The 27,471-nt window shown below is 48.6% G+C and overlaps 1 protein-coding gene, 1 long non-coding RNA gene and 1 other non-coding gene across 5 annotated transcripts; 2 read left to right on the top strand and 1 right to left on the bottom strand.

Moving 5' to 3' along the window:
- Positions 1 to 1,193: 1,193 nt before the first annotated feature.
- Positions 1,194 to 16,917, bottom strand: CARD19 (caspase recruitment domain family member 19). Of its 3 annotated transcripts, XR_003512355.1 has the most exons (7): positions 16,424 to 16,917; positions 13,794 to 13,979; positions 5,214 to 5,356; positions 3,324 to 3,477; positions 2,049 to 2,108; positions 1,732 to 1,803; positions 1,194 to 1,464 (listed from the first exon to the last, which is right to left on the bottom strand). XR_003512355.1 is itself a non-coding variant. In XM_027550324.1 (6 exons), exons 1-6 carry the CDS (start codon positions 16,428 to 16,430, stop codon positions 1,349 to 1,351), a joined length of 552 nt encoding a protein of 183 aa, XP_027406125.1. In that variant the 5' UTR covers positions 16,431 to 16,891; the 3' UTR covers positions 1,194 to 1,348. The 3 variants fall into 3 exon arrangements, 2 of the variants coding, with proteins under 2 accessions (XP_027406125.1, XP_027406126.1); XM_027550324.1 differs by lacking the exon at positions 13,794 to 13,979 and having other exon boundaries at positions 16,424 to 16,891; XM_027550325.1 differs by lacking the exons at positions 2,049 to 2,108; positions 13,794 to 13,979 and having other exon boundaries at positions 16,424 to 16,892.
- On the top strand, positions 7,870 to 7,996 carry LOC113897962. Its single transcript, XR_003512475.1, has one exon. It is a non-coding gene; the product is annotated as a small nucleolar RNA SNORA27 (small nucleolar RNA).
- Positions 16,918 to 17,459: 542 nt separating the features above from the next.
- Positions 17,460 to 25,032, top strand: LOC113897549. Its single transcript, XR_003512354.1, has 3 exons — positions 17,460 to 17,499; positions 23,154 to 23,265; positions 24,629 to 25,032. It is a non-coding gene; the product is annotated as an uncharacterized LOC113897549 (long non-coding RNA).
- The last annotated feature ends 2,439 nt before the right edge of the window (positions 25,033 to 27,471 follow it).

The following is a 27,471-nucleotide window of genomic DNA, read 5'->3' as shown; positions in this document are numbered from 1 at the left end:
GGGCCAACAAAGGGCTCCCCCAGGCCGTTAGGGGAGGGCGTGAGGAGCCAGAGCCCAAGACTTCAAATGGCACAATTATACTTTTCATCTCTAGAAGTCCTAGAGGGTTCTGTGTACTCTGTCTCAACCTCCTCTCCACCTGGATTTTGTGTTCATTTCTAGGCTCTGACCATACATGTGTCCCTGACCCCCAAAGCCAAGGTCATCGCTTCCCCAGGAGGGAGAGGCTCCGTCTCCTGGATAGTGGGATCTGAGGAGCCTCACAGGGCCCAGGAACTGGGCGTTGGCTCTGGTGACTAGACAGAGACAAGAGGGCTGATGGGGGTATCTCCCTGGGACATGTCATAGGAAGGGAATGAAGGTGGTGGTCGAGCCCCTCACGTGCCGGGTCCTCCTTTCTTGGCTCAGTGCCTCTCCTTTCAGTCTCAGCTTCTTCATCAGGAAAGCAAGGGCAGCAGCCCCCACCTTCTGGGGCTGCTGGGAGGAGTCAAAGCAACACATGCAGCACTAGAGCATCACAAGGCATTGGGCTGGTGCCCCGCCATGGCCCTCCACTAATGGCCTGGGGTTTGGCCACACGCAAGCCCCTTGTTCTGAGCCGAGCCCTGTAACTGCCTTGGGGACAAGGGCCTGTCTCCTCAGCCAGGGAGCTTGTACCCATCTGTCTCACCTCCTGGCCTCAGGCTCAGGATCTTGTCACAGAAACGTCCCTGTGCACATCCAAGAGGGCTCGGTGCTCCGCCTTTGGCCCTGGCGGCCCTGTGAGCCGAGGGAGGGTACCAGAGCAGTCCAGAGGGCCTGCCTGTCCACCCTCCGGGCCTGGGGCTGAGGACTGGGACAGAGAGCAGATGGGGGGCAGGTGTGGGGAGCAACAGTGCTCCAGGTGGGGGATGGCAAGCAGGGCTCAAGGCAGGGAGTTCTGGAGAGAAGCAGTGGAAGGAGGCCCCAGAGGAGGGGCAGGACATGCGGCAGGGTTACATCTGGAAGAGGGCACTGGGGGACAGCCGGGGACATTTGGGGTTGGGAAGTCCACACAGAGGGGTGAGACCCAGGCTCAGAGGAGTCTGGGAAGGCAGCCTGGGCAGGACCTGGGTCTTGGGTTGGACTCAGGAAGTGAAGAACCCACAGGATCAACCTTAGTTAGAGACGCTGTCGTGTCTTGAATTGGAATCATCTAGAAAACACTCCTGAGAGAAGGGATGAGACTCAAACATTTAATATTGTTGAACACCTCTGTACAATGAAAGTAAAGTGCTTATTACAGAAATTATAAATAGCAAGAAATAAACACTTAGGAAAGAAGCAAGCCCCTGGAGAGCAACACGCAGGCAGGCAGGGCTGGGGTCGGTCAGAGGCCCCCCAAGTCATCTGTGAGAAAGGCCAGCAGGAAGCGGCTGACGTGCCTGTCAATGATGACAGGGGAGAAGCCCAGGACACGCCGGGCCCCTGGAAGCACCTTGGGGTCTGGAAGACAAGGGGGTCTCAGAACTCCTCCAGAAGGTACCTTCTCTCATCCTCGCAGCATCACCAGCCCACACCTGAGTGATGTGGGGTCCCCACGCACCACTCCCACCCAGGACCTGGACAAGGTCAGCATGGCAGGAAAGCGACGGCGGGCATGCCACACTGGGTCACAAGGCGGGGCCTCAGGTGTGGGCCTCTGTCCATCTGGCAGGGCTCAGCCCCAGGGCGTGGGGAGGACTGGCCGAGGCCTGGCCCAGCAGCACCCACCTGGAGGGCAGCAGTAGATGAGAAGCGCCAGGCCCGCGGCCAGGCCGAGGCAGGTCAGGAAGGCCACAGGTCCTGGGGAGAAATGCGCGTGAGCAGCTCCCCGAGCCCTGAGGGGTGGGGAGGGGTCCAGAGGCCTCGAGGACAGGCTCACACCTTGTGCTGGGGTCAGCCAGGCAGGGATACCCCTAGTGAGCACCCTAAGGGGATCTGTCCAATGGGCAGCCAGGACTGGAACCCAAGTTGGAATGAGAAGCCCCCAAGACAGAGGTGGAGCCCTGGGTCAGGGGACAGAGAAAAGGGAAGTGGGAGGCGGTTACCCCTGTCACTGAGCTCACAGCTTGCGTTGCCCGAGTCTAGCTCTGTGCAATCTGAGTTCTCTGGAAACAAAATCACAGGGCATGGTTAGTCATGGGGGAGCTGGAGAGTAAGGTGGTCGCCTGCCATCAAGAAACCAAGGGGGCCGCCAAGGCCCCTCCCCGCAGGCCACCCAGGCGCCTTGGGTTGTGCGGGTGCTGAGCCCTCCACGCTGTGTCTGGGGCAGTGGGCGGGGGAGGGGGGTAGTCAGCACCAGGGAAGGACCCCTGCACAGTCTGGGGTCTTCTCCTTTTGTCCACTTCGTGAGAACTTGAGGACCATGGGATGGGGATTTCATTGTTCCCTGGCAACCACAAGGCACCCAACAGTGCAAACACCTGCCTGTCCCAAGTCCGATGGTGCTGAGTGAAGGCAGGGCGCCCTTTCTCTTCCCCAGACCTCCCTGGGCTCCCCAGTCAACCAGCTTCTTGATAACCCTGAGGGCACCCTGGAAGGTCCCTGACTCCAGGCAGGGCTGTGTGGTCCTGACAGCTGGGGTGACAGGGCCGTTCCATGCTGCAGCTCAGGGCCCAGGCCTGCCAGCCTGTGCTTGGGGCCCCTGGTCCAGCCGAGTGGCCTGAGGTGAGCCACCTCTGCCCTCACGGCCTCCAGCCTTTCATGTGAGGATTGAGGGACAGTAGCCACTCCCCCTGGGGACCTGGGTGCAGAGGCCTCAAGACTGAGCTGCCACCCCTACCTGTGCCTTCCCTGTACCCATCCTGGCAGCTCAGAGGATCCCTCTCAAGCCTCCTGGGTCATGGGCTGGCACTTCTAAACCAAAACACATTGTCCTGGACCAGCCGTCTGTGCCAGAGACTGTTGTACAGAAACATCCACACCATGAGGCTCTACCTGGGTGAAAGTAGATGCAACCTCTGTCGTGGGAGGCAGTTCACTCAAGGCTGGTACAGCCTACAGCTGTGAGCTAGTTCTGATCAGAAGCGTAAGGATTCCCAGGTTCATTAGATTATAGAGGCAAGGGTAGGACTACACGCACAAGATACTTTTGTGTAAGAAATAAAGAGCACAAGAAAAAGGGAGACAGAGAGAAGGAGAGAGACACACACAGTGACATGGAGAGACAGAGACAGGGAACCTTGGAGACAGAGATATCTGTGTTGTCTGAAATAATCTCTCTACACTCTCTGAGGGTCACACAAGACGCAACCAGAGGGTTGTCTCTGGTGAAGGGCTGAACAAGGAGATGCCAAGGCCAGGGGGTTGGGACACGCACTTACGCAGGGCGTGCCGGCTAGGCAAGCAGCTGTGCAGGGGCTGGGCGTGGATGTACAGGGCCCGGTAGAACTCCTGGCAATCCCGCTCACCGCTCCGCTGCAGGTGGCCCAAGAGGTCACAGAGACGCACTCGAAGAGACAACTTGGGGTTCCGGAACTGGAGGAGGAAGGGGCACAGAGAGATCAGGCTGGAGGACTCCGGATTCACCCCCCAGCCCCAGCCTTCTCAATGGCTGTGATGCCACCTTCGTGGCTGGAACAACCATGGGGAGGTAGCAATTGCTACCAAAGACTCAACCACTCCCATGCGGTGCCCAAGACTGTGCTACACGGCCACTAATCCTTGCACTCGCATTGGAGGTCTCGACAGGTCACCAAGAAAGATGGTGGTGACATTATTCCAAGTGTGGAAACTTAGCGGCTTGCTAACTTGGTTTTCCCACGTGTAAAAAAGGAAATAATAAACCTACACGGTATGATCATTATAGGGAACCTTCAAGGTAATGGCATAAATGATAACTTCTAGTAGTTCATAGTCTACAGGAATGTGATTCGAGTTTTAAAAAATATATCAAGGGTTGCTAAGTCGCTTCAGTCGTGTCCGACTCTGTGCGATCCCATAGACGGCAGCCTACCAGGCTCCCCCGTCCCTGGGATTCTCCAGGCAAGAACACTGGAGTGGGTTGCCATTTCCTTCTCCAATGCATGAAAGTGAAAAGTGAAAGTGAAGTTGCTCAGTCGTGTCTGACTCTCAGCGACCCCCTGGACTGCAGCCTGCCAGGCTTCTCCATCCATGGGATTTTCCAGGCAAGAGTACTGGAGTGGAGTGCCATTGCCTTCTGCGATATCAAGGGTTAAGGAGAAAAAAAGGTGGCTTTTTCGATGTGGCTGACTGAAACATATGTGGTTGTAAAGGTCAATGGACAGGGTACCCGCACTGACTCCCAGAACATGGAGGCTATGGCCCGGTGCTGCCACCTGGTGGTGGTGGACCATTCTACAAGAAACTAGAGTTGAACCACAAAAGGACAGAAACGCAAAGCACAGGCAGGTGTGCAGCAGAAACCATGGGCACCTCTGAGGAAAGGAACCGTGGGGGGGGGGGGGTGTGTGTGGGGGGGTGTGTGGAGTTTCCTTTTTCCCATGTCAACATCTGAAGCTTTTCAAAATTGTTTTAAAATAGTGAATGCATATTAGACTTTTAATTACAAGACAGAAATTTGAGCCCCTACTTTTCAACTTACTGGACTACTTTTATAACTCAACAAGCATCTGAGCCAGTAGCAGGGTGTGGGTGGATTCTAGCTCTGTCGAGGATCAATATCATCTGTCCCCTGGAGAGGCCTCAACCCTCCAGAGAGCCCTGCATGTGGCCCCAAGAGGAGAAGGGCTCGCTCTGTCACCCAGCTGGGAGGCAGGTCATGTGCCCCAGAGCCCCAGCTAGTCTCTGGCACCCACCCCCATTGCCACAAGGGAGCCAGAGAAGTGGGTGGGGTGCACAAGGAGCACCCACTCTCATCCAGTGTCCCCGAAGAGGACGGGCCAGATCACACCCAAAATGACTGCCCATTTTGAACTTTTGGAAGATGCTGAGTGAAGAGTTCTGCAGCACTCAGTAGAGTCTGGTATCCCTGCTCCCCTCCCACCCTGGTACTCCCCTGTTCCCCTCCCAGGTCTGTCTCATGTTGTCACACCTCTCCTGTGATCCTCCAGCATTTCTGAAAGGGGCCAGAAGTTCTGATGACATCTAAAGAAACTAAAGCTCAAAAAAATTATGTTCTAGGCCTAAGGTCACCCCAAGGAGATAGGTTTTCACCTCCAAGCTGTCCTGCCCCCCACTTCTCCCAGCCCAGAGAGGAAAGGATGGGAGAGCAGCCTCAGGTTCCTTGGCACCTTTTCCGTGTCCTTGTTGCTGAGGATCTGGGGATAGTAGCGGTTTAGCTGGAGGATAATCCTGTCCACCTGCTGCTCACTCAGGCGTCCGAGGCTGGTGAGGAAAGGAGTGTCCTGGACTAGGCGATCACAGTAGGTTTGCTCTGAAACAGAAGCAGAGAACACAGAACGACATGAGCCAGCACAGCCCAAGGAGGTGTTGAGTCCCACATACCATGACACAGCCATGGCAGGGACTCCTCACAGTAAGGTTCTGTGCCCACCAAGAGGTGTACCAGCTGTAAGCATCCGGACAACTGCTGACATCCCAACTCATGCAAAGCCCAGGAATCCCCCATGTCATGCCAATCCCCTTGCAAAAGAGTGGGGTGGGTGGGTGCAGTGATAAAGGCACAGAGTGCTTAAGAGCAGAGCAGAGTCTCTGGTTCCTCCTCTCTTCTATGCCTGAGAGCTCATCACAAAACAACTCAGAAGGGTGAAGAGTCTGCTGTCTGCAGGGCCCCCAGTGCTCTCTGGAAATAGGCAGGCCTGAGGAAGGACACAGCAGCGAGAGAAGGCCCAGCTCCAAAGCTCCTACAGCCACTGTTGTCATGGGGATAGGAGACACACAGACAGAAGCACAGGGTTTAGAGTGGCCTGGCCACTTTTAGCTGGCATGGCCACCAGACATCGTATCTGCAAGGCCTTGGGAAGCTGCCACAAACAGCAGACCAACACGCCTGCTACCCAGGAGGCTGGGAAATGCTTATCCTTTTGTTTTTTTCTTTCAGAATCATCATTAAAACATCACTGTTACACTATCTCTCCCATTAAGAATGTCCCTTAGAATGACAAGCCTTTAAAGGCAGGGAGTGGATGGGAAGAAGTTGGTGGGCAGATGGCAAAGAATCTCTGAGGAAGGGTCCCAAGGCCCTGCAGCCCTAGCTACCTGAACAAGTATACCACCTTACCTATGTGAGGCAGCTTGTCTGTTTCCTGGTGGACCCAGAGGATGGGGGTTGGTGTGCAGGCAGGCAGAGCTATATAGGAGGAGTTTCTGTATGTGACTGAAGTTAAGCTGGTATTGATTCAAATTAGATAGCTGTAACTGTACAATATTAAACATAACCCCCATGGTAACCACAAAGAAAATGTCCATGGAATATACACAAAAGAACATCAAAACGTGTTACTACAGAAAATCAACACAAAAGGAAGTAATGGAAGAAATGAAGGACAAAAAAGCTACAAGACATACAGAAAACAAACAGCAAAAAGGTAGAAACAAGTTGTCCCTTATTTAATTGTCAGTAATTAAATATAAATGGACTAAACTCTCTAATCAAAAGACACAGATTGACAGAATAGATTTGTGATACTGTGATTTACAGTAAGATGAAATGGCAATCCACTCCAGCACTCTTGCCTGGAAAATCCCATGGACGGAGAAGCCTGATAGGCTACAGTCCATGGGATTGCAAAGAGTTGGACATGACTGAGCGACTTCACTTTCCTATATTCACTCAGTCATGTCTGACTCTTTGCAACCCCATGGACTATGCAGTCCATGGAATTCTCCAGGCCAGGATACTGGAGTGGGTAGCCTTTCCCTTCCCCAGGGGATCTTCCCAACCCAGGGATAGCACCCAGGTCTCCCGCATTGCAGGCAGATTCTTTACCAGCTGAGCCACCAGGGAAGCTCATGCCTACCTAAGGAAGCCTCCACAACCTTCCCCCCAAACAAAGCGGGGTTTGGAGCACCTCCCAGTTACTAAACGCATGGAGGTGCCTGGGAGGAGCATGGAAGCTCCATGCCCCTTCTCACGTGTTTTGCCCTGTTGTTCTCTTCCACCTGGATGTTCACTTGTATCCTTGAAATATCCTTTGTAACAAACTGTGAATAGTAAGTGTTTTCCTGAGTTCTGTGAACTGCTCTAGCAAATGACAGTCAGGGGAAATCTGATTTATAGCCAGTCAGTTAGAAGCACAGGGGACAGCCTGGACTGGTGACTGGCATTTCAAGTGGGGGCAATCTTGTGGGACTGAACCTAAAGTGAACCTATGGGATCTGACACTCTCCAGATAGATGGTGTAAGAATTGAGTTAAATTTATAGGACACCCAGTTGGTGTCCACCAAAGAACTGGAAAATTGCTTGACAGAGGAAACTCCCACACACATTTGGTAACCAAAAGTGTCAGAAATAAAAGTGTTGAGAAATATGCATTGAGAAAAGAAACGCAAGAAGGCAAAGTGGTTGTCTGAGGAGACCTTACAAATAGCTGAGGAAAGAAGAGAAGCGAAATGCAAGGGAAAAAGGGAAAGATGAACCCGACTGAATGCAGGGTTCCAGAGAATGGCAAGGAGAGATAAGAAGGCCTTCTTAAATGAACAGTGCAAAGTAATAGAGGAAAACAAATAGAATGGGAAGACTAGAGATTTCTTCAAGAAAATTGGAGATATCAAGGGAGCATTTCATGCAAAGATGGACACGATAAGGGACAGAAATGGTATAAGGACCTAACAGAAGCAGAAGAGATTAAGAAGTGGCAAGAATACACAGAAGAACTATACCAAAAAGGTTTTAATGACCCAGATAATCACGATGGTATGGTCACTCATCTAGAGCCAGACATTCTGGAGTGTGAAGTCAAGTGGGCCTTAAGAAGCATTCCTACACACCCACTTTCACTCTGCCAACTGGACTTATGTCTTTATTGGTCATTCAAGTGGGGCAAAGGAAATAACCTTTTAGAACTCAGGCAAACTGGGCGTTTGTCTTGTAACCTGTCAGAGGAAACATTGTAAAAAAAAAAAAAAAAAGAAGCATTACTACAAACAAAGCTAGTGGAGGTGACGGAAGTCCAGCTGAGTTATTTCAAATCCTAAAGGATTTTAAAGTGCTGCATTCAATACATCAGCAAATTTGGAAAACTCAGCAGTGACCACGTGACTGGAAAAGGTCAGTTTTCAATTCAATCCGAAAGAAGAGCAAGGCCAAAGAACATGTAATCTACTGTACTACTGCGCTCATTTCACACGCTAGCACGGTTATGCTCAAAATCCTTGAAGCTAGGCTTCAGCAGTATGTGAACTGAGAACTTCCAGATGTACAAGCTGGGTTTAGAAAAAAGCAGAGGAATCAGAGATCAAATTGTCAACATTCACTGGCTCACAGAGAAAGCAAGGGAATTCCAGAAAAACATCTACTTCTGCTTCATTGACTATGCTAAAGGCTTTGACTGCGTGGATCACAACACACTGTGGAAAATTCTTAAAAGAAATGGGAATATCAGACCACTTTACCTGACTCCTGAGAAACCTGTATGTGGGTTAAAAAGCAACAACTAAAACAGGACATGGAACAACTGACTGGTTCACAACTGGGAAAGGAGTGCGACAAGGCTGTATACTGTCACCCTTATTTAACTTAAATACTTATTTACTTAATATTTATTTTAACTTAAATGCAGAGTACATCATGTAAAATGCTGGCTGGATGAATCACAAGCTGGAATCAAGATTGCTGGAAGAGATATCAACAACCTCAGATATGAAGATAATACCACTCTAGTGAAAGACAGTGAAGAGGAACTAAAGAGCCTCTTGATGAGGGTGAAAGAGGAGAGTGAAAAAGCTGGCTTGAAATTCAACATTCAAAACATTAAGATCATGGCATTCTGGTCCGTCACTTCACAGCAAACAGAAGGGGGAAAAAGTGGGAGCAGTGACAGATTTAATTTTCTTGGGCTCTAAAATCACTGTGGATGGTGACTGCAGCCATGAAATTAAAAATCCTTGCTCCCTGGAAGAAAAGCTATGAGAAACCTAGACAGCGCATTAAAAAGCAGACACATCATTTGCCAACAAAGGTCCGCCTAGTCAAAGCTATGGTTTTTCCAGTAGTCATGTACGGATGTGAGAATTGGACCATAAAGAAGGCTAAGTGTTGATCTGATGCTTTCAAATTTGGTATTGGAGAAGACTTTTGAGAGTTCCTTGGACTGCAAGGAGATCAAACCAGTCAATCCTAAAGGAAATAAACCCTGAAAGTTCACGGGAAGGACTAATGCTGAAGCTCCAATACTTTGTCCACCTGACGCAAAGAGCTGACTCATTGGAAAAGGTACTGATGCTGGGAAAGATTGAAGGCGAAGGAGAAGGGGCTGGCAGAGGATGAGATGGTTAGACAGCATCATTGACTCAATGCACATGGATGTGAGCAAACTCTGGGAGAGGATGGAGGACAGGGGAGCTTGGCATGCTACAGTCCATGAGGTCGAAAAGAGTTGGACATGACTTAGCAACCTAACGACAACAACATATTAAGAAAGCCCGCATGCAGCCATGAAGACCCAGTGCAGCCAACAACAACAAAACCAGCGCCCTCCTTAAAGCAGCCTGCATAAGTGTTGACCCTTTCTGGCCAGGCTTGTCTGCAAAGGCTTTGGCCAGTGTCAACATCGGGAGCCTCATCTGCCACGTGGGGGCTGGTGGATCTGCCCCTAGCAGCTGGTGCTGCACCAGCCATAGGTCCAGTTCTCTTCACCACTGCTGCCCTAGCTGAGAAGAAAGCAGAGGCAAAGAAATAAGAATCTGAAAAGTCTAATGATGCCATGGGCTTTGGTCTTTTTGACAAACCTCTTCAGTAACACATTCAATAAAACGCTGAACTCTTAAAAAAACTTTAAAAAGGAATAAAACACTTAGAAATAAATTTAACCAAGGAGATAGAAGACTTGTACACTGATCTATAAAACACTACTCAAAGAAATGCTAAAAGATACAAATAAATGGAGAGACATTCCATGTCCATGGGTTGGAAGACTTAATATTGTGAAGATGACAATATTACCCAAAGTAATCCAGGAATTCAATGTGACCCCTATCCAAACTGCAATAAATCTTTTTTTATCTTTTTTTCATTCTAAAATTCATATGGGATCTCAAGGGACTTGTACTGCCAAAACAATCCTCAAAAAAAGAACAAAGTGGATGATTCACACTTCCTCATTTCAAAATCTACTACAAAGCTACAGGATTCAAAACTGTGGCACTGACATACAGACCAATGTAATAGACTAGAAAGTCCAGAAATTAACCCTATTTTGAGTTAAAAAAAAAAAGTGAAAAGACAATCCATAGAATGGGAGAAAATATTTGCAAAGCATATATTTGGTTAGGGATTAACATATATAGAAAGAGAGAGAATATAAAAACAACTCCTACAACTCAACAACAAAAAAAATCCTACAAAATAACCAATACAACGATGAGCAAAATACTTGAACAGGTATTTCTCCAAAGGTGGACAAATGACTGCTAAGTACATGAAAAGATGCTCAACATCACTAGTCATTAGCAAAAAGCAAGTCAAAATACAATGAGATACCACTTCATACTCATTAGGGTAAAATAAATATATGGAGAGAGGGAATATGAATATGAGGATGAGGATAAACTGGAACTCTCATGCACTCCGTGGGCAGGTAAAATAGTACAGCTACTATGGAAAACCGTATGGCTGTTTTTCAAAAAGTTAAATACATCCGCAATTCCATTCCTGGGTATACACTCAAAAGAATTCAAAGCAGAGACTCAAACAGATATGTGCATGTCAAGTTCAGAGTAGCATTTACTCACAAAAGCCAAAAGGTAAAAACAACCCAAGTGTCCACAGACAGATGAACAGATAGACAAAATATGGTATACATACAATGGAATACTATACAATCATAAGAAGGAACGGAATTCTAATACATGGGTTCAAAAACATGGATGAACCATGAAAACAATATGCTAAGTGAAATACATTAGACACAAAAGGACAAATGAAGTGAAGTGTTATGTTAGTTGCTCAGTCGTGTCTGACTCTTTGCGACCCCATGGATTGTAACCCACAAGCTCCTCTGTCCATAGGATTTACCAGGCAAGAATATGGGAGTGGGTTGCCATTTCCTTCTCCAGGGGATCTTCCTGACCCAGGGATCAAACCCGGGTCTCCTGCATTGCAGGCAGACTCTTTACCATTTGAGCCACCAGGGAAGCCCATACAAAAGGACAAATGTATTATTCCACTATATGAACTATCTAGAATAAGCAAGTTCTAAAGACAGAGAAAGTACCATAGTGATTAACAGGGGCTGCAGGTAGGGGTGAAAGGGGAGTTTTTGTTTAATGAGTACACAGTTTCCCTTTGAAAAAGTTCTTGAAATGCACAGTTTCACAGCACTGTGGATGTATTTAATCCCAATGAAATGGTTAAAATGGTAAATTTTATGTTCTGTATATTTTACCACACATATACATATAAATGGACATGAATCTGAGCAAACTCCAGGAGATAGTTGAGGACAGAGGAGCCTGAGCAAGCTTGCAAACAGTCGGCCACGACTTAGCTACTGAACAACAAAATACATATAAAGGTAAGTGGATAATATATTAAACTGTGGTTCAGTTTAATAAGTTACAATGGAATAAAAAGTGATAAAAAGACCTACAAAGTTACAAAAAGACATTGAGGAAACAAATGCATTTTGTTAAAGGTTAAAGAAGCCAATTTGAAAAGGCTATATACTATATGATCCCAAGTATATATTTTAGAAAATGCAAAACAATGGAGACAGTAAAAAGATTAGAGGTTGCCAAGGGTTATGGAAGAGGGAGGGATAAATAGATGGAGCACAGAAGATGTTTAAAACCCAGTAAAACTTCTTGTATGATACTGTAATAGTGGATACTGGACATCATGAATTTTTCAAAAAACTCATACAGTGTACAACACAAGGAATGAATCATCATATTAATATGGACTTTAGTAACAACTGAAATTAATAATACTGTATCACTATTGGCTAACAACCATACAAATGCAAACTACTAATAATAGAGGAAATGGGGTGGGGGGAGCCCTCTGTGCTATCTGCTAGATTGTCTATAAACTAAAAATGCTCCAAAAGTAAATTCTAGTAATTAATAAGAAATACTATTTGGGAATTCCATTGTTGAATTTTTTTTCTTTTAAAATTTTATCTATTTTATTTTTGGCTGTGCTAGGTCTTCGTTGCTGTGCGGGCTCTCCTCCAGTTGTGGTGAGCAGGGGCGACTCTCTAGTTGCGGTGCACAGGGCTCAGCTGTTGCAGCTCGTGGGCTCTAGAGCACAGGCTCAATAGTTGTGGCACAAGGGCTGAGCTGCTCTGCAGTTTGTGGGATCTTCCCAGATCTGGGATAAATGTCTCCTGCATTGACAAGCAGTTTCTTTACCACTAAGCAACCAGGGAAACCCTCCATTGTTGAATTTTAAAGATGAAAACAACAGTCACAGAAAGGAGATGAATTCTTGGATTGGGTGGTGTTCACTGGAAAGGAGCATGAAGGACTTTCTGGAGTGACAGAAACGTTCTAGCTTGATTTGGCCTGGGCCAGTTGTTCCATGAGTATATACATTTGTCAAAACTTAAGAGAATTTTTCACTAAAAATGAGTGTATTTATAAGTAAACAATACCTCAATAAAGTTGATTTTTAAAAAATAGGGTCACTGAGTTGGAACAAGTGGGGCCTCCTCCCGATTTCTTCCGTGGGCCCAACTCAATAAACCATTTACCTTCTCATCTCTCTCTCCTGATGCTACCTCCTCCTGGATAGTCTATTCCCCCCAGAATAAGAATTTCTAACTTTTGATTCTCCCAGTCTCTGAAAGTATATTTTGAAGACAGACTTGTCAGAGCTCCAACGTGGTAAAGAAGCCATGGACAGGGATGCAGAGACATCTGTCACCACCATGTGGCAGGACCCTCCTGGCCACCTGGCTTCATCACCTGTAGCCTCTCTGATTAAAGAGTTAATAATATTGGCCATAGTTCATGGACTGGGACCCATGCTTGGGCATTCTGGGAGCTCTGTGCATCATCATTCTTCTATCAGCTCTGCTACACGAGCATGACCACTACCCTCATTTTCAGAAGGAGAAACTGAGGCACAATAAATAGATAAGGTACCTGCTGAAGAACTCAATCAGCTGGAGAGTGATGGATTGATTTCAGGACCCAGGCACAGTGTTGGGGCCCATTTCTGCCTCTCTGATCAATCTACTAATTAATCATGCAATTTAGCTGCATCATGTCTGCTTCTGACCAAGCCACGGGCCGTCTTGTGTGTGCTGCCAGTGTGTGCACTGTGCATAGGGCTGGCACACACTAAGCACTCACTGAAGAGTTTTGGAACGAATGGACATAGGTCCAAGGCTCAGGGCAAGGGCTGTCAGTGGACAGTGACTAGCACTTCTGCAGTGGCTCCTCCCACCCTGCAGGCTGCTAGCCAGGGGAGCCACCACTGGCTGGAGCTGTGAGTCACTTGGCATAATGGCACAGCCTGGGGACCACAGCTCCGGGCTCTGCCGTGCCCTGTGCTTCCTGTGGCCGTTGTGAGCTGTGCACACAAACCACACCCAGGTGGCCATTCACAGGCATGACAAAGCACAAGAAAGGAAACCAGTTTGGCCCCAAGTGACAGTCCCAGACAGTTTTTATAGGAAGGAGGAAAATGAATGCTCTGGCAAAAAAACTCACCAGACCTTCACCAGCAGCCTTTGCTAAGCCCTACCTCCCCCATCGTTGTTTTTTTCTTTGGTTGCGCTGGGTCTTCACTGCTGCATGCAGGCTTTCTTTAGTTGCAGCAAGCAGGGGCTACTCTTCTTTGTAGTGTCTTCTCTTGTTGCAGAACACAGGCTCTAGGCACACAGGCTCAGTAGTTGCAGCGTGCGGGCTCTAGGGTAGGTGGACTCAGCAGCTGCGGCACATGGGCTCAGTAGTTGAGGCTCATGGGCTCCAGAGCACAGGCTCAGTAGTTGTGGTGCACAGGCACAGAAGCTCCATGGTATGTTGAATCCTCCCAGACCAAAGATCAAACCCGTGTCCCCTGTGACCATGGAAGTGCCCCTCCCCCATCATCTTGCCCTACTGGCACCACAAGCATAGTTGGGCTGGCCAACCTGTTAGCCTGACCTGGCACTGGAGGCCCTGTGGGAGCTGGCCTCACCTGCCCTCACCAAGTCTCCCAGCCCCTGAGCCAACCCTGCACAGCAACACCCAACTGCAGCATTCTGCTTCGGATTCCCAGGAACAAGAACACCTCTCCCTATGGTTTCCACCTGGCCAACTCCCCTCAAGAGACTTTCCTGAGCTCCCCACCCACCACCACCCCCAACAAAGTCCAGATGCTTGGGCCTCAACCTCCCCTCCCAAAATGAATCTCCCAGAATCCCCTCCTGTCCCAGTGTCCAACCTGGCCTCAGGCATGGAGCTGCAATGTCCCACTTGCCAGCACGCCACAAGGAAGGAGCCGGTTCTGCAGCAACAGTAATTGCTACAGTGATACCTGGTCAGTGTGGCCCTGCACAGATGCATGAGGCTCCACACGCTCACTCTGCGACCCTTCGTAAAGGCCCCAGAACGAGACAGGTTGCTACTGGTGCACGGAGACAGTAAGCCCGGAACTTGGGACCTACAGCCTTGCAGGCCTGTTCATTTGGCCCTCCCAGGCCTGCACTCTCTGGGCCCTAGTTCCCCATCCCCAAAATGAAGGACTCTGAGGGAAGAGGCCTCTAGAAGCCCAGGACACAGAGACCGTAGGGAGAATGGGGACTGGTGGGCCTGGTCAAGGTCCAGTCCTGGCTCCGCCACTGACTGCCCCAGCAGTCTAGGGCACCTGCCCAAGCTGAGTCTTTGTTTCCTCATTCACACACAGAGATATTCCATATTTCCCCATACAGCAGGCCTGAGTAGCAAGCATCTGATGCAGGACCAGATGCACAGTAGGTACAATAGACCTTTGAACAGTGAGGGGGTTGGGGGACAGACCCCGAGGAGCCAAAAATCCACACATTACTTTACAGTCAGTCCTCTGTATCCATAATTTTGCATCTGAGAATTCAACCAACCTCAGGTCAGGCAGTAGTATGTATGCATCGAAAAAAATTCACGTATTTGAAACTGTCACATTTGAAACTCTAGGTCAGAGGATCAACTTTACTCAGAAATAGCAGCCACAGATTAAAAACAGTTCAGAGAGACGACAGGGGAATGAGTAGTAACTGGGGTCTCTTCTGGCTTAGGCTGGTACACTGGTGTCCTGGAAATCACCAGGTTCCTGCCCATCAAATCTTACTAGTATATGGGACTTAGGCTGGGACTTCAGTGACAGCTACAGAGAGAACAGGGACTTCAGGGGCCTCCCAGACCCTGTGGGTCACCCTAGGTGACTTTTACCTCAAAAGCATTCCCTGAAATAAGGTATGGCTTCTGGAAGCCACCACACTCCCTGATTACACTGGCATGAACTCTCACTAGCCTGTTACTCTCATGGAGCTTCTCCTACAGGGAAAGGTCCACAGAGCAGGATCACTCTGCTCAGGATCAGGAAGGTGGTGGGTGGGTCCCCATTCCGAGAGGCCCTTGGAGGATGGCTGGGCTAGGGACTGCATTCTGGGGGGAAAAAAAAGCTGGAGGGGCTGGGGCAGTCCAGATGGGGCACAAAGCCTTGGGAGACAGAGTGTGTGTGCAAGATCCCCTCGGGCCTGTCCCTGGACAAGGGGTGCAGCCTGGGAGATGCCAGAGTCCCACAGGTACCACACACTGCCCAGGAAGGCACCACCCGTTGGGCAGACTTCTCAGGGGACTCCTAACAGAAGACACAGCCTTCTATCAAGAGTTTCTATATCTCCTGATAGAAGCACAGTAGAACCCCAGAGAGTATTCCTTACCACCAATTACTTTCACCTCCTAGTGCCAGGCCACAGATCCTCACCCCAGCAGCTCCCCACCTGCAGACATACGTTGGCCTCTGCCCTCCTGGAATCACCCAAGACCTGGTCCCCGCCACTAGAACCTTCCATGGCTTGACCTGGCCTCACAGCACAGAACACGCTAAGGCTCGGCCCCTAACGCTCAGAAGCCTCCAGGGCATGACGTGGCTTTGCCCACCAGAACTCTCCAGAGCTTGTCCATGGCCCCCGCCCCCAAGCACCCTCCTAGACCCGGCCTGGCCTCGCTCCCAAAGAACCCAGCCCTGGGCCGCGCGCCGCTCTGCCGTCGCCCTGTCGACAGGGCACTCAATCACGGGCAAGGTCACTCGCCGTCGCAGCGAGGAGTGGCATCGGGACACTCGGATCCTACGCGCCACCGTGGCCGCGTGCCTGTCTCCGCATGGCAGGCACGACCCCGGACCGTGCTCACCTGTCATGGCGGCGGCAAGCCGTGCATTCGGCCGACCCGACCCGTCCCCCTGCCGCTGTCAGCCCGTGTGGTTGTCCGCGCGTTGCCCGTGGGTCCGGTTGACCGCCTCCCGCTCCGGCCCGCTTTTTCCCGGTGGGCCCCGCCCCTGGTATCCTCTCGGCGAAGCTTTAACCCCGCCCTCACTGAGCCCGCCCCTTCCCGCTAGGCCCCGCCCATGGGGTCGGCGGCGCTGCCGCAGGGTCTAAAACCCTCAGCTTTCCCTGCAGTGCAGCTTCCTAACGCGTGGGCTACAGACGCCGCTGAGCCCTTAGCCCCGCCCCTCGCTGGATCCGCCCTTCCGGGAATCCAGGGCCTAGTCTTTGTCAACGCTAGGGCTCTAAACCCTGCCCTCACTGAGCCCCACCCTTGCAGACCTTAACTAGGTCGCGACCACAACCCTGAACCCCGCCCCTCGCTCGGTCCTCATTAGTTACCGGGCCTCCGAAAGCCTTAAGCCTGACTCCCGCCCACAGGATGTGCCCTCAGCTCCGCCCCTCACTGAGCTCCGCCCCCGCTGCTCTGGGCTAAATCACCGCCGTATCCTGACTCTAAACACCACCATTGTAGCTCCGCCCCCTCGGCGCTAGCTACGTCGCTGAGCAGTCCTGAGCCCCTCCCCTCCTCACTCGAGCCTCACTCCAACTTTGGCTCAACTTCGTTTGTAGCCCACGCACTTCTCCCAGTCCTGGCTCCATCTTGGTCTGCCCTGGTCCCGCCCTGTCTTTGCCTGGCGGACCAGCCAGACTGTAGACATGGTTGAGCTCTTTGCAGCAGTCAGCGGTGCTTCTGCTTTCCGCGCCGCCACCTATTCCCGCCCCCCCCCCCACCCCCACCCCGCCAACTACCTCGTTCCCCGCTCCCATGAGGGAACTGGAGGATGTCGGACTCTGCCACCCCACGGACTGCAGCACGCCAGGCTTCCCTGTCCATCACCAACTCCCAGAGCTTACTCAAACTCATGGCCATCAAGTCAGTGACGCCATCCAACCATCTCATCCTCTGGCCTTCAATCTTTCCCAGGATCAGGATCTTTTCTAGTAAGTCAGTTCTTCGCATCAGGTGGCCGGAGTATTGGAGTTTCAGCTTCAGCATCAGTCCTTCCGATGAATATTCAGGACTGATTTCCTTTAGGATTGACTGGTTGGATCTCCTTACAGTCCAGGTGGGGTCTATCCTAAGCTGAGGGGGACAGCATCTACCTTGGACAGGAAGATTGTGTAACATGACCTGGGGGTAATAGAGGAAGTCCAGGCCTGCTCCAGGTCCTAGGGCGCAGTCCTCCCAGAGGGAGGGGGCATCCTGCCCACCAGTGGAACCGGCCTGACCCCCCGCATTACTCTGCATCATTCTTGCTGGGTCATGACTCTGTGGACAAAAAAATGTTGCCTGCCATCCCAGTAAAGGTAAATGATACCCACTATTAAGCCTTTTGCCTCTGTACCACTCGCTTTGAGGGGAATTTAGGATGGAGAAAAACAAGATACTGGCCTCAGATAGTTGAGATTTGTATTTAAGGAATAATTTCAATGAACCCACGTTCTTGCATCTTCCCAAAGATAGTAAAGCACTAAGATCATTAACTTGAAGTGTCTGTTTTTGTAATTAGTAATCTTCCGATGTTCAACTGCATGGGTTTTTTAGTTTCTTTGTGGGTTTTTTGTTGTGTTTTTTTCTTTTAGCAAAATTCCTGTGTATCCTGGTTCCTTCTTAATTTTGAAACAGTCAACTGAAAGCTGAGCTTTGTTTTATCTGCCAGACTTTTTCTAAGGACTTCAATACTGGGAGGTAGCCTCTCAGATAGCTCTGAGGGACTGCTCCAAAGAGGTAAGGGAAGAGCCAGGATATATAGAAGTTTTGCAAGGAAGACTAGATAGTTGAAGCATCAAAAGTTTCCTGTTTAATAAAGAAAACCAGATATCTCAAGTTGATGAATTTATCACTTTTCTTTGTATGGGAAGATGCAAGAGTTTGGGTTCATTGAAATCATCCCTTTTATATGCACCTTAGCTATCTATGGCCATGATCCTTCTCTTTCCCATTCTGAGTCCCCTTACGGTGTATTGATGGGAGTGGCTGCAGTTGCTGAGGGCTTGGGGGAGGGGCAGCCCATTTGTCTGCATCCTGAGTTCCCAGTTCTCACCGTAAGGGGCAGTGGTAATGACTGATGGCTACAGCATCTTTTTATGTTTACTGATATGGCAGGCAACATTATTCATTCACAGAACAATTTCTCAGAGCTGAGAGCCTAGTCTTCACTAAGGTCTCTGAATAAAGCATAACTGGGAACTTTAAGACTGTATGTTTTTATTTATTTGTTTATTTTTGGCTGCGAGAGGGCTTTCTCTAGTTGTGGTGAGCAGGGGCTACTCTTTAGTTGCGGTACACAGGCTTCTCATTGTGGTGGCTTCTCTTATGCCAGAGCACTGGTTCTAGGGCTTGCAGGCTTCCGTGGTTGTGGCACGCGGGCTCAGAATTTGCAGCTCTTGGGCTCTAGAGCACAGGCTCAATAGTTGTGGAGCATGGACTTAGTTGCCCCTTGGCATGTGGAATCTTCTTGGACCAGGGATGGAACCCATGTCCCCTACATTGGCAGGCAGATTCGACCACCAGGTTAGTCCTGTGGTTTTTCAAAAGTCAATGGCTCCTAGCGTTTACTTCTCTCAGTTCCTTTCTAAGAGTGATGTAAAAATCTTGACTCCCTGTGTACCCATGCTGAACAGAAATACGGAGACAGAGTTATGGAGGAGAAAGAGTGGCTTTATTTCTTTGCAAAGAGGGAACACAGTAGGCTAGTGCCTCAAGAACTGTGCCGCCCTCCCTGGGGGATGGGGAGAGCTCTTATAGTCAGGCAGAGATACATGATTGTAGTAGGATCAAGGTAGTAACAGTCATGCATTCTTTCTTCTGCAAAGTTTCAAAGGGTTAAGTTGCTGACAAGATTATAATGTGGGCAGGCTCTCAGGTGGTCTGGCCTCCATGATGAGCTTCTCTGGTCCCTTTAATCTTGTCTCAAGTGCTCCTCCCTGATTAGCAACTGTTCAGATCTGCCCTTTGGAACTCAGAGAAGCTGGAGTCTTGCCTACAAGAAATGGCAGACCATTCTCCCAAATCATCGCCACCCCACCCCCGACCCCCGCAGAGTCCAAAAGACTGTTCTATACATCTGTGTCTCTTTTGCTGTCTCGCATACAGGGTTATCGTTACCATCTTTCTAAATTCCATATATATGCATTAGTATACTGTATTGGTGTTTTTCTTTCTGGGTTACTTCACTCTGGTGGGAGGGGGGTTCAGGATTGGGAACACATGTACACCCATGGCAGATTTGTCTTGATGTATGGCAGAACCAATACAATATTGTAAAGTGATTAGCCTCCAATTAAAAAAAAAAAAAAGAAATGGCGGACCAAAAGGCTCCCTGTGGACCCAGGAGCCTCACAGGACGCTGCTCAATTTCAGAAGTAATGTCAGTGCCATAAGCCTGGGGTCTAGATGGACGGGGAACACAGTGGGGAAGGGGGACAGATGCAGAAACTGAGGCTCAGAATGAGGTTGGAGATAGATGGACCTCTGGGCTGGACACCTGGTACTTGTCAAGTGAAGTAAAATTCAAGCTTTGTTCTCACTCAGACATTCCAAGGATAAAACTAGTGGTGAAAGCTGAGCTCTGTCGAAGTAGAGAGATAAGGCACCCTCGCCTGAGGTCAAGGAAGACTTTTCTGCACATGTGCAGAAAGGGTTCTTGGCAGTTGAAAAGGGAGGGGCTCCACCCCATTATAAGTGTGGACATGCACCCATAAACCTCTGCAGTGGGATCCAGTTTAGAAAAAAGTTGCACAAGCATCTTGGGGAGGATCCAAGTCCCAGTTAGGTGTAAAGAAAGGAACAAGATAATTGGCCAAAGGTAGGATGGGGGAGCCTGGTGGGCTGCCGTCTATGGGGTCACACAGAGTCGGACACGACTGAAGCGACTTAGCAGCAGCAGCAGCAGCAGGATTGTCCTATATAAGTGATTAACATTCCCAGGTCGTGCTAGTTGTAAAGAACTCACCTGCCAATGCAGGAGACATAAAAGACATGGGTTCAGTCCCTGGGTCGGGAAGATCCCTTGAAGAAGGAGATGGCAACCCACTCCAGCATTCTTGCCTGTAGAATCTCATGGACAGAGGAGCCTGGCGGGCTACAGTCCATGAGATTGCAGAGTTGGACATGACTGAAGCGACTGAGCATACATGCACAGAGACCCAGAAGGACTGTTCTGTGTAAGTGACTTACATCCCCTCTTTACTGCACTCTTCCGCCTTCAGGATACCCATGCCCTCTCTCTCTGCCTAGTCTCTGACTCACCGAAAGGACATTCATACCTTTTCTCTTTGGCTTCGTGTATCTCTGCCCTGCTTCTGACTTAAACTGTTTACCTGTGTGCTCTCCCATACATTGTACTGCCTCTCTAATAATATACTTTGTATGTATTTTTTAGTTTTTGCCTCCTTGAAACATGCTTGCTTTCAAACAGGGGAAAGAACCAGGGCCACTTTGCTTCTAGTCTGTAGCCCCTGGTGGTCAAACTGCTGGGGTTCCTGGTTTTCACCCAGGTTAGCCAGGTTCAATCCCTGGACAAGGAACTAAGATCTCTCTTCAGGACTGCTCACTGCTTTCCCTCCGAGATCAAGAGCAGCAGATTTCTGGACCTTGCCCCTGTACAACAAGGACAGGGTCTCCCAAGTGCAGGATTTGCTACGGGGCCTCCACTCCCTGGCAGATGGATCCTGTGCCCCTTGGGATGTGTGCTACAGGCAAGCAAGGGCAGCAGATCTCCACCCTGTGAGTGGCAGGTGGACACTCAAAGGGTGGACCCTGGGCACTCCCCTGCCCAGTCGGGGGTCAGGTGCAGTGTCTCCCTCCTTGCCCATTGCCCCCACTGAGATGTGCATGTTGCAAGTCAAAAGTGAGCACTTGGAGCTTATTTTAATTTTTGTTTAATCAAATAAACAAGACAGTTTTTCCATGGGAAAAAACCAGATTTGGTCATTGTTAAGGCATTCAACCAATGTTAACTTCCATCGCTTAATATGTAAGTTTTGCTAGATGTTACTGTGATATATAGTAGAACCTCTGATGACCCTCTCCTAAAAAAGGTAAATTGATAAAGAACAGTATAATATGGAATAATGACAAATTATAGCTGCATGTAGTGTGAACTGTCAGAGTAATAAAGAGAATGCAGAAACACTTGAAAAGTGAGCACTTGGGTAGGAGGTTGGGCCATCCAAGATGGGAGGGCAGGACTCCTGGGGACCTTCCTCCATCTGCTGAACACTGGGGGGTCTTATATGCAGATGGAAACAGATCACCCTGTGTGGACTTACTGGTGCAAACTGACATTGCTCCCCAGCTGTCCCTAAATGTCCAGGATGCACTGGCCCTGCCCCTCACTCCCAACCCCCATGGCTTTCACTTCTGACTTCTGCTGTCTTAGAATTTTGTAATCCTGGTATGCTTTATCTGATCAGAAAGTAAATACAAGTTTAAATCAGGCAGGGAGAGTTCACCCCACATGGTGTCTGCACTTGCCACTCACCTGATCTCCTCAGGGCTGCCCTTCCCTCCAACATGTCTACAAAGTCAAAAAACAGACTAGAAATGGGGAGATATCGGCCGCTTGTCTCACAGAAGGCTCATCTCCCTAATTAATAAAGGACTCCTAGAAATCAACCCTAGAGATCAATACTCCTATCATTAGAGAAACAGGAAACACCTAAGGAGCTGCTCAATTTCATTCATAATAACATTGTGTTCCACACATACAACTGGCACAAATTCAAGTTCCTGATCAGACTTGTGGGCCAGGTCATGGAATGCTTCACCTCAGGGCACCACCATAGGCTCCCCATTCTGCCCCCCAAGCACTTTCTGCTACCCATCTCCCAACTAGAATGTCAGTTCCCAAGGACAGGGCCACATCTACCTTGGTCACAGTGCCAGACATACAGCAGGTGCTCTGTAAATGCACTTAGAGCCTAAAAAGATGAGTTGAAAAAAGAGTCAAGCACAGGTTGAGGCAAGAGGAATGAAGTGTGCCCATGGACCGAGGGGCAGCCTGCCTGGCTAGAGCTGACTGTGTGAAGGAGTACGGTGGGTGATGAAGGGCCTGACCACTGCGGAGGAGCAAGGACATTCTCCTCCACATTCACATATGGCCAAAGGTCACAATTCATTCATTTACTCATTAATTTATTTGATAAATGTCTCCTAAACACCTGTGATAAGCCCCAAAAAGAGGTATACTATTTCTGGGAGGGCAGAGGAGCCCTGCTTACGTGGAACTTCCACCAATGGCAACAAAACACATCTGAGTGCAGGTGCTGAGTGTTGTGAAGAGCAAGAGACTAGACAGAGGCTGCCTTTGGGAGCCTGCCAGCCTCCAAATTGGCCCCTCATATTGCTACTGAACTCAGGATCACCTGCTTACTGCTCAAAAGTCAATAATTGAGGACCAAGAGTCAGTACAAAGGAAAGGTATTTTATTCAGAAAAACTGACAATCTGGGGAGAAAGGGAACTCTTGTCTGAGACCAAGTCCACAGATTCTGCTCAGCCGTGACAATCTTTAAAGGCAAAAAGGGGAAACGATCTCAGTTAATCATTAATGTAGGAAATCAGATTCTTTGTCATTTTTCCATTGAGTGCAGATCTGCTGATTTCCGATCTTCATTTGGACGCTGTCTTGCTCACATGGTCCCCCTGCAATTGGATGTTCTCTTGGCCGTGGTCTGCCTGCAAATGTACCAAGGGCAAGATAAGGTAAAGTCAGTCATTCTTTAAGTATTAATGCTTCACTCTTACTCCTTTTAATTAAGGAAAGGAATCAACAGGTTAGGCAAAACATTGTGTACATCCAGTAAAGCAAACATCAGGAACTAGCTTAAATGTTGTCTAGCGATCTCATGCTTATGGTTAAGGTCTGAGGAAAACAGGGATGAACAAATGGAGACACACGGGGCGAAAGAGCTGCTTGCACCATCCCGGGTCACATTCCTGTGCGGTCTCCTCCACAGCAAATCAGGCCAATCTTTTTGACTGGTGAAACACGGCAGAAGTGATGATGACTTCTGGGGCTTGGATCATAAAGGGGATTGTGGTTTCTGCCTTTCTGTCTTGGATCACTCTCTCTGGGGGAGACAACTGCCATGTCATGAGGATGAGCAAGCAGTGCTGAGGAGTGTGCTGAGGAGTTGGACCCCCAGACAACAGCCAGCATCAGCTTGCCATTGATCTCAGCAAGGCAGCAGTGAGTGGTGGTGTGAAGCAAGATCTTAATTCCCTGCCTGGGAATTGAACTGAGGTAGTCTGAAGGAAATGGCAACCCACTCCAGTGTTCTTGCCTGGAGAATCCCAGGGACAGGGGAGCCTCGTGGGCTTCCATCTATGGGGTCACACAGAGTCGGACACGACTGAAGCAACTTAGCAGTAGCAGCAGCAGTCTGAATGAAAATCAGGAATTCTAGCCATCAGACCAGCAAGGGCTAGAAGTTAGAAGCTATTTTTCCTTGGATCTTTGAACCGGGTGAAAAAAAATACTTTTATCACAGAGGCAAAAACTGTAAGTATAGGTACAAAGTTAATTATTTGAGACACAAAACAAGTGGGAGAGCACACAAAGAAACTGTTTAGTTAAGATAGAAGCAAGGCAGAGATGCACACCCAGAGAGAAAGGGTGTGGGTCCCCTCCCTAGTGAGGAGGAGCACAGTAAAGAGGCAGATGTCATTTATATAGGTCAGTTCTTCCAGGTTTTTACCTTCCTTCAGGTCAATTACCTGACCTACGCTGGAACCCTCCCTGGGTGAACACACACCTCTAAGCCAAGATGGATCTGGCTTCTGGAAGGAGCAAGACTCATTATGGCCTGGCCTTATCCCCTGACTTTTGACCCCCAAGGAGCCTTTCTGTGCATGTGTAGTGTCTCCCTTGTCCCAAAAAGGGGGAGCAGAGATCTCAAACAGGATTTTGCCCCTCTTTGTCCTTGCTATGACTATTACCTTAAAGGGTTTACAAGAAACAAAGACTGGCTATTTACCTTGTTTATATTGTTACTTCCACTTCGGAGGGGCAACAGGAGGCTGATTGTTAATGTCTTAACTGGAGCCCATCTATCTCTTGTCTCAGGAAATGCTAACAGTTTTACATATCCAGCCTGAAGACCACCTCGTCAAGCCCCATGAAATGCAAAGGAGGCCAGTTGTAAATGTCTAACCTGGAGCCCTTCTATCTCCTGCCTCACCATGAAGAAGTCCCTGGCTCCAGTTAAGACTTCAGGTGAAGTCTTCAGGTGAAGACTTCAGGTGAAGGCCTGGCTAACATCTGACTGCAGCCTCAAGAGAGACCCACAAGGACTTCCCTGGTGGTTCAATGTCTTGACTCCATGCTCCCAACGCTGGGGGCCCAGGTTTGATCCCTGGTCAGGGAACTAGATCCCACACGCCACTACTAAAAGTTTGAATGTCACAACAAAGATGGAAGACCCCATGTGCTGCAACTAAGACCTGGCCCAGTGAAATAAATATTTTTTTAAAAAAAAAGAAAGAAAAAGAGACAGAGATCCAGAGACAGAGCCACCCTGCCAAGCCTCACCTGAAACTGTGAAAGATACTAAGTGATGATTATTGTTTTGAGCAGAAGGGGAAGGTCAGGTGGTGACAGGCAGATCACATAGGGTCAGGCAGGCCAGGTAGCTGAGAGCTGGCAGTATGAGGGTTATGAGCTAGGGCAGGGAGAATGGAGATCTGCTCTGATTTATAAGTTTTAAAAATAACCCCCTGCACACACAAAAGCCAACTCATTGGAAAAGACCCCAATGATGGGAAAGATTGAAGGCAGGAGGAGAAGGGGGCGATAGAGGATGAGATGGCTACTGACTCAGTAGACGTGAGTTTGAGCAAACTCTGGGAGATGGTGAAGGACAGGGAAGACTGGCACACTGCAGTTCATGGGGTTGCAGAGTCGGACTGGACTTAGTGACTTAACACACAAAAGTATTGAAAGAAGAGTCTCAAAGAGACATTTGCACACTTTGAACGCTGTTCAAAGCAGCATTATTTACTGTAGCCAAAAGGTGGAAGCAACCCAAGTAGCAAATATGGCATATACCTAAGATGGGAGTACTATCCAGCCTTAAAAAGGAGGAGATTCTGACACATGCTACAACATAGGTGAACCTTAAAGACATTATGCTAAGAGTGATATTACAATTTATAATGAGAAATATATATATTTGATTTTCATCCTGATTCCCCGCACAGATTTTCTAAAAACCTTTGAAATTTCCCAAGTGGTTAGGTAGCCAAAATTCAGCCTCTGTATCCTGGTACTGAATTGAATATCAGAAACAGAGTTTTGGGTGAAGTAGAAAAGAAGAGCTTTATTACTTTGCCAGGCAAAAGGGGCCACAGCAAGCTAATGCCCTCAAAACTGTGCCTCAACCTGGAGGGGACAGAGAGTCTTACAGTAATGGTTCAAAGAGGAGGGCAGGATCAGTTCATGGACATTCTTCTGATTGGTTGGTAGTGACGCAACTGGAAGTCAGCATTATTAACCTTCTGATGCTAACTGGTTTAACCACAAGTCTATGTGCTTTTGGGCAGTATAGAGTTAACGTCTCCCACTTGGTGGGGGTTTCAGTATCTGCAAAGCAGCTCAAACATATTGTGTATATCCATTGAGGGGGAACCAAGATCATTGGTTTTTGACTGGTCCTCCTTTGTCTCCACAATCCTTCCCTTCCCTGATTAGCAATTCTTTGAATCTGCCCTTTGGAATGCAGGGAAGGTCATGGAGGCTGAACGAAGCCCATTTTCTTGTAAGCAAGAAATGAGGGATACAGAAAGACTTATGTGCCCAGGAGCCCCACAGGGTCCTACTTGGTTTCAGTAACAGAAACCTTTTTATTATATTTTTATATTTTATATTGTTATATTTAGGTAACTTCTGGAAAGCGCCTAGGTCACTGAAGGATGGAGGTTGGTTGCCAGGGGGACCAACATTGTAACTGTTGTTGTTGAGTCACTAAGTAATATCCAACTCTTGGAGATCCCATGGACTGCAGCACTCCAGGCTTCCCTGTCCTTCACTATCTCCCAGAATTTGTTCAAACTCATGTCCATTGAGTCAGTGGTGCCACCCAACCATCTCATCCTCTGCTGTCCCCTTCTCCTGCCTTCAATCTTTCCCAGCATCAGTGTCTTTTCCAATGAGTCAGCTCATCCCATAAGGTGGCCAAAGTTTTGGAGCTTCAGCATCAGTCCTTACAATGAATATTCCGGGTTGATTTCCTTTCAGATTGACTGGTTTGATCGCCTTGCTGTCCTAGGGACTCTCAAGAGACTTCTCCAGCACCACAGTTCAAAAGCATCGATTCTTCAGCATTCAGCCTTGTTTATGGTCCAACTCTAACAGGACTACTAGAAAAACTATAGCTTTGGTAGCTCAGTGGATAAAGAATCTGCCTGCAGTGCAGGAGACCCGAGTTCAATCCCTAGGTAGGGAAGATCCCCTGGAGAAGAAAATAGTAACCCACTCCAATATTCTTGCCTGGAAAATCCCATGGACAGAGGAGTCTGATGGGCTACAGTCCATGGGGTTGCAAGAGTTGGACATGATTTAGCAACTAAACCACCAATACAGACCTTTGTCAGCAAAGTGATATTTCTGCTTTTTAATATGCTGTCTAGGTTTGTCATAGCTTTTCTTCCAGGGAGCAAGCATCTTTTAATTTCATGACTGCAGTCACCATCCACAGTAATTTTGGAGCCCAAGAAAATAAAATCTGCTACTGTTTTCATTCCGCACCGCCCCCCCCCATTTATTTGCCATGAAGTGATAGGACCAGATGCCATGATCTTAGTTTTTTGAATGTTGAGTTTCAAGCCAGCTTTCTCACTTCTCTTCTTTCACCTTCATCAAGAAGTTCTTTAGTTCCTCCTCACTTTCTGCCATTAGGGTGATATCATCTG

The sequence above is a fragment of the Bos indicus x Bos taurus genome, chromosome 8, assembly GCF_003369695.1.
Source record: "Bos indicus x Bos taurus breed Angus x Brahman F1 hybrid chromosome 8, Bos_hybrid_MaternalHap_v2.0, whole genome shotgun sequence".
Lineage (NCBI taxonomy): Eukaryota > Metazoa > Chordata > Mammalia > Artiodactyla > Bovidae > Bos > Bos indicus x Bos taurus.
This window is presented reverse-complemented; position numbering and strand designations above follow the sequence as displayed.